At 42.8% G+C, this 6,552-nt stretch overlaps 1 protein-coding gene across 1 annotated transcript; it reads right to left on the bottom strand.

The window, feature by feature from the left end:
* Positions 1–1,437: 1,437 nt before the first annotated feature.
* Positions 1,438–6,272, bottom strand: ZNF84 (zinc finger protein 84; the record flags this gene model as incomplete). Its single annotated transcript, XM_007456692.1, has 3 exons — positions 1,438–3,422; positions 5,225–5,320; positions 6,140–6,272. Coding segments are annotated over 3 exons (2,214 nt in total), but the record flags the coding sequence as incomplete, so codon positions are not given.
* Between the last annotated feature and the right edge of the window lie 280 nt (positions 6,273–6,552).

Raw genomic sequence — 6,552 nt, 5'->3', positions numbered from 1 at the left:
TTGTCCACTAATCACAGAAATCTGCAGGAAGGCAAAATAGGCTTCCTTGAATACGTCAAAAATATACTTCTCACCACAAAATTCTCAAATAACTGGTTTCCGCATCTAATTTTTTTACAAGATATTTTACAGAACACAAAAAACATAATGGCAGCACACAGTATCCATGCTATTTCATCACAGTAAGTTAAAATACAAGTTGTACTTGGGTGACATGGCACTTACGATACCAGGGGGCACCGCACTCTGTGAGGAGAGGGTCCCACCGTTTAGGGTGAGCACAGAGCTGCAGTCCACACACCTCCTCTCCTCTGCTCACGAGTCACTCGTGCTGTTCTGCGGTTCTGCCCTTGAATACTTGTTAATCAGGTTTTATATAAACTGCTTCTCACACTCTGGGGATGCAAAATACTTTATATAATGTTGGCTTTTATTACTAAAGAGAAAGGTCAGTAACAACAATAGACCCTTTTATAAACCAACAAATCATAAGGAAAAGGAAATGTGGTGATACTACCCATGCTACTTACTGAGCAACAAGACATGTATGAGTTACCACTTTTACAGTAACATTAAAATAGAAAAACCAGTGGCATGTGGTGTGCATCAGAGGCACCACAAGGCATGTGCATCTCATGCTCCCAATTACATTACCATACGCAGTTCCTAAATACAGAACACGTTATGTGACACAGGAAAATAAGCCACAATTACATACTACTGAGAAATTTCTCATTTAGATATTCCAGTGACTCAGTTTAGTCACATATTTTTAAAAATTTCATACTTCTGCCTAAATATCATTTAGAATTGGGTATTTTTGGTATCCATGTCTATAAAGAATGCATGGCTTTCCATTATAGCATTATTTCTAGGGGCACATATTCCTAATGTTTTTAAATTGTTAGGTTTACCCACAGAATACAATATGGTGGGGTTACTTGCTGAAGATTGTCCCATATTTAGTATTTTCATTGATTTTCATTTCTGAGGGCACCTTTTTGTGTACAATGAGTTTCATTTCTTGATGAAAATATTACCTCACTTGCTGTGTTCATGAAGTTTTCCTTAACTCACTGGACTAGGATTCATTCCCAGTGGGAATGTTTCTGACAGCTAATGAGATCTGATCTCTGGAAGGCTTCCTGATATTCACAGCATTCTTCTTTGCTGTTAGTTCTCTGCTGTGTAAGGTTTGAGTATGGTTTGAAAGGTTTTTAAAATCCACTGCATTTCATAGGATCATTCTTTTCTATGCATTTTAACATGTAATAATAAACACATTAATCTGCTGAACCTCACTTAGAGTCCTTACCCTAAACGGGAACTCAGACATGTAACGTCATGCAACTATTACCTGGAAGATTTACCATAACTGCATCCTCTGAAGTACAATGCAGTTAAGATCTCTGTCAAAGACTAGTGTTAATGCCATTCCTAGGACTTCTTTACTGTATGAGTTCTCCGATGATTAATGAGCTGTGACTTTTGGGAGAAGGCTTTCCCACATTCACTGCATTGATAAGGTTTCTCTCCGGTATGAATTCTCTGATGATTAACAAGCTGTGACTTCTGAGAGAAGGCCTTCCTACATTCACTGCAACCATAGGGTTTCTCTCCTGTGTGGGTTCTCTGATGTGGTATGAGGTGCGACTTCCGAGAGAAGGCTTTGCCACAGTCACTGCACTCAAAGGGCTTCTCTCCTGTATGTGTCCTCTGATGATTGATGAGACTTGACTTCTCCCTGAAGGCTTTCCTACATTCACTGCACTCATAAGGTTTTTCTCCTGTATGAGTTCTCTGATGTCTAATTAGTTCTGATTTTTCAAAGAAAGCTTTCTGACAAAGACTGCATCCATAAGGTTTCTCTCCTGTGTGAATTCTCTGGTGAGTGTTGAGCTGTGACTTCTGAGAGAAGGCTTTTTCACAATCCCTGCATTCATAAGGTTTTTCTCCTGTGTGGGTTCTCTGATGAGTTGCCAGACTTGACTTCTCGCCAAAGGCTCTCCCACACTCACTGCATTCATAGGGTTTCTCTCCTGTGTGAGTCCTCTGATGTGAAATGAGATGTGACTTCTGACAAAAGGCTTTCCCACACTCACTGCACACATACGGTTTCTCTCCCGTATGAATTCTCTGATGATTAGTGAGGCTTAATTTTTCACTGAAAGCCTTCCCACATTCACTGCATTCATAGGGTTTTTCACCTGTGTGAGTTCTCTGATGTCTGACAAGCTGGGATTTCCTACTGAAGGCCTTCCCACATTTAGTGCATACAAAGGGTTTCTCTCCAGTGTGTGTCATCTGATGTGATAAGAGGTGTGACTTCTGGGAGAAGGCTTTCCCACACTGGACACACCCATGAGGCTTCTCTCCTGTATGGGTTCTCTGATGGTTAATGAGACTGGACCTCTCTCTGAAGGCTTTCTGACACTCACTGCATTCATAGGGTTTCTCTCCAGTATGAACTGTCTGATGTCTAATGAGCTCTGATTTCTCAAAGAAGGCTTTTCTACAATCACTACATCCATAGGGTTTTGTTCCTGTGTGGGTCCTGTGATGTGTGACGAGCTGTGATTGCGTGCTGAAGGCTTTCCCACATTCTCTGCATTCAAAAGGTTTCTCTCCTGTGTGAGTCCTCTGATGATTGATGAGATTTGACTTTTCACTAAAGGCTCTCCCACATTCAGTGCATCCATAGGGCTTCTCTCCTGTGTGTGTCCTCCAGTGTGATATGAGGTGTGACTTCCGGGAGAAGGCTTTCCCACACTCACCACATTCATACGGTTTCTCTCCTGTATGTGTCCTCTGATGGGATGTCAGCTGTGACTTCTGGGAGAAGGCTTTCCCACACTGGCTACAACTGTAAGGTTTCTCTCCTGTGTGCGTTCTGTGATGTGTAATGAACTGTGACTTCTGGGGAAAGGTTCTGCCACATTTACCACAGCCATAGGCTATTTCTCTTACGTGTCTGCTCTGATGTTTAATGAGACTTGATTTCTTACTGAAGCGTTTCCTACATTCACTGCATTCATAGAGCTTCTCCCCTAAACGGGTTCTGTGATATATGATAATCTGTGACTTCTTACAGCTAGCTTTATCATACTTATCACATTCATAGTATTTTAACCAAGTATCAGTTTCCTCAGTCTTGGTATGGAGAAACAATTTATCAAATACATTTAAGTCAGCTGGTTCTGTTTTTCCATAATCTGCTTTTGGAATAAGTAAATCTATATGATGTTTTAAAATTAACCCACCTATATCACCTTCACTGTTTGATTTCCTTAAAGGAACAAAGTTCATGCTCAGATTGAAATTTTTTCCAAGTGCATCACATTCTTGATCTTGTTTCATATTTTTAAGCTTCTCTTGGTTATCCTTGTGCCAAGTGATGTGACCATTTACTTGCAAGACTTGTTCTAGGAAAAAAAAAACCCTGTGAACCCTTCTATAGTTGTGCTTACTGAATAAAACCTAGAAATGCTATCTGAGGGAATGAGTGCCTTTTAAAGCTTAGTTTCCCAGTCTGAATACAATGTCTATCCTCTAGGTATTAAAAAAAAATTAAACGCTGTAAACAAGAACAGAAAGCATACAGTAGGTTAAGTTTGAATGGAGTCGACCACCAATTTGGGGAAACAGCTGAACAGGCCACATGGGTTCACTCCGTGGGTCCTCAGCCTCACCTGCTCCCTCAGCTACACTCAGAGGACACTGCAGCTTGGGCTGACTGTGGGGCCCACCCCAGGTGCCCACATCTCTCCACCAAGACCTTCCATGGGCTGCAAGTGCACGTCTGGGCCGTGTGCAGGGATGCTAAACACTCTGGAGCCCTAATGTTCCCTGCAGCAGTGCTCAGTCACTGAGATACAGGAGGGTTACGGTGATACCAGCTCCCTGGTCCCTCAGAGGGCTCCCAGCAGCACACCCTTTGTGCATTCCTCCCCCGCCCCATCTCAATTCCCCTTCTCCCACTAACACTGTGGGGTCACAGCCCCACTAAGTTCCTGCACTCAGATAAGTATCTCAGGGTCTGTTTTTGAGGGACCTTGAAGTAAGTCAATAGCACAGCAGGGAAAGAGGAGGGAGGTCCAGCTGATCAGAGCAATGCTGGATGCTTGGTGATGCCACATAAGACAACTTGCAAAAGGAGATGAGAACCTGGATCTATCTAGCAATTTGGGAAGTTCAAGATTAGGCCCAGTTTTAAGTGGGAATTGAGAAGTCTTTAAAAAGATGTTTTCCAAAGGGCAAAAAACTTAAATAATAAGAAAACATGTTAGGAAGAGAGAATTCCAGGTACTCCATGGTGCCTAAGCCACAGAAAAAGCACACCAGAACCTAATTTAAAAAGGGAAGATGAGACTTCCCTGGTGGCACAGTAGTTAAGAATCTGCCTGCCAGTACACGTGACACAGGTTTGAGCCCTGGTCTGGGAAGATCCCACATGCCATGGGATCAACTAAGCAACTAAGCCTGTGCGCCACAACTCCTGAGCCTTCGAGCCACAACTACTGAGCCCACATGTCACAACTACTGAAGCCTGCGCACCTAGAGCCTGTGCTCCGCAACAAGAAAAGCCACCGCAATGAGAAGCCTGCGCACCACAATGAAGAGAAGCCCTCGCTCTCCGCAACTAGAGAAAGCCCACGTGCAGCAATGAAGACCCAACGCAGCCAAAAATAAATAAATAAATTTGTTTTAAAAGTTTTAAAAATAAAAAAAAAATGATTGTGTTACATTCCTTTAAAAAAAAAAAGGGAAAAAATGGACCAATGGTTTGGGAGGAACGAAAATCCATTTTCTGACATAATGAGACTGAACAGAGAGCGCTTCATGCCAGAGATGCCCAAAGTGAGGGAAAATAAAGCCCTGATGGACAAGCACAGGTGTCTCTGATCACAGAAGGAGGGAGGACAGAAGAAGATTAACCACATCAGGGGACAGAATACCTAACGAGCAGTCAAAGTCCCATATGTGACAGATGGGGAATAACATCATGGCCCAGACCAGCTGGAAATATTTCACTTCAAGCTATGAGCAAAGAAGCCACATGTAAATGTGCTTTACCTGAATAGCTCACGTCAACTGTTCTGAATCACCATCAAAGGTTGGAGATTTTGAGAAGAGCTCTCTAAGGCACATTTCAAAGATACCGATCCCTACCCAGCTGAGACTGAACTTCCACCTTCTCCCCTCGGTCTGGTCCTCATACACTCACCTGAAGAGTCTGAACCTGGAATTTCTCCATCTCCTGTCCACGGCTCTTCTCCGTGCTCCAACTTGAGGATGACACCAGGTTTCATAACTTCATACCCTGTTAAGGGGAAATCACAAAGGCCTTGGCCCCCACTGCTTGACCTCTGGGGCCTCTGAAGAATAAGCAAGGTTTGGCATTAGTTGACCCAGTGAAGCCACCCATCTGAATACCAACAGAGTAAATAATTGTCAGAGGAAAGGTAATGGTCTCCCCAGTGGCTAATAAGGTCTAAGAATCTTTGACTTCTATAATTCAAGTTCAAACCCATAAACTGTTCAGAGACTCTGTAGCTGGTCTGCCTGGGTTCAAATTCAGCCTCTTTCATTTACTAGCTGTCAGTCCTTGCAAAAGTTACTTAACCTCCTTTGCCTCAATTTCATTAGAATAAAAAAAAGAAAACAAGGAAAGTAACACACCTGCCACATAGGACTGCTCTTATGATTAAGTGAGCCAATATATGCATGATATGTGAAATACAGTTAATTACATGCTTCAGGAGCTACCACTACCACTGTTACTATTAGCTTCAGAGGCTGCACAATGAAATTAAGACTTCATTATTGGAAGGTGAGATCCAAATACTTTCCCTGGAGTCACAGTCCAAGAACTTTGGTCTCCTAAATTTAGGTCCAAAATCATTAAAAAGTTTGGAGAGGTCCCAGAGCTCTCAGCAACTAAAAAAGAACAAGCAGGTACTAGACACAATATGAGGTCCTCTGGGCAAGTTTCCTTTTTTTCTTTCTTCTTTTTTTGGCCACACTCACGGCTTGCGGGATCTTAGTTCCCCAAACAGGAATCAAACTTTTGCCCCCTGCAGTCAAAGCACAGAGTCCTAACTGCTGGACCGCCAGGGAATTCCTAGGCAGCTTCTCTTACCTAGTGACACGAGGCTGCTATAGTTCTCCAACATGACATCCTTGTATAAGTCCTTCTGATAGGGGGCCAGTAGTTGCCATTCCTTCTGGGTGAAGTCCACAGATAAATCTTCAAATGAGAATGACCCCTGTAAGAGCACAGTCCCAGTGAATCAGAAGCAGGTATCACTAGGTGATGTGGGAAAGAAGTACCAGAGCTTGAGCACATCATTCTCACCAAGGCAAGTTACAGAATGTCTACTGGGTCCCTACTTTTGCACTCTTATTTTGTGAGATAAAATGCCATTATGCATTCTTTCATCCTTCCACTTACATGAGAACTGAAATACACGACTTTAAATCTTCCAAACCACCAACAAAATATTTACTGAACCTCAAATCTGGCACCAGAAGAGATGGCAGCGAAAGACAGAT

This window comes from Lipotes vexillifer, unplaced genomic scaffold, assembly GCF_000442215.2.
Source record: "Lipotes vexillifer unplaced genomic scaffold, Lipotes_vexillifer_v1.1 scaffold1529, whole genome shotgun sequence".
In the NCBI taxonomy this organism is placed as follows: Eukaryota; Metazoa; Chordata; class Mammalia; order Artiodactyla; family Lipotidae; genus Lipotes; species Lipotes vexillifer.
Note: the sequence above shows the minus strand (reverse complement) of the source record. Positions and strands in the feature narration are given on the sequence as shown.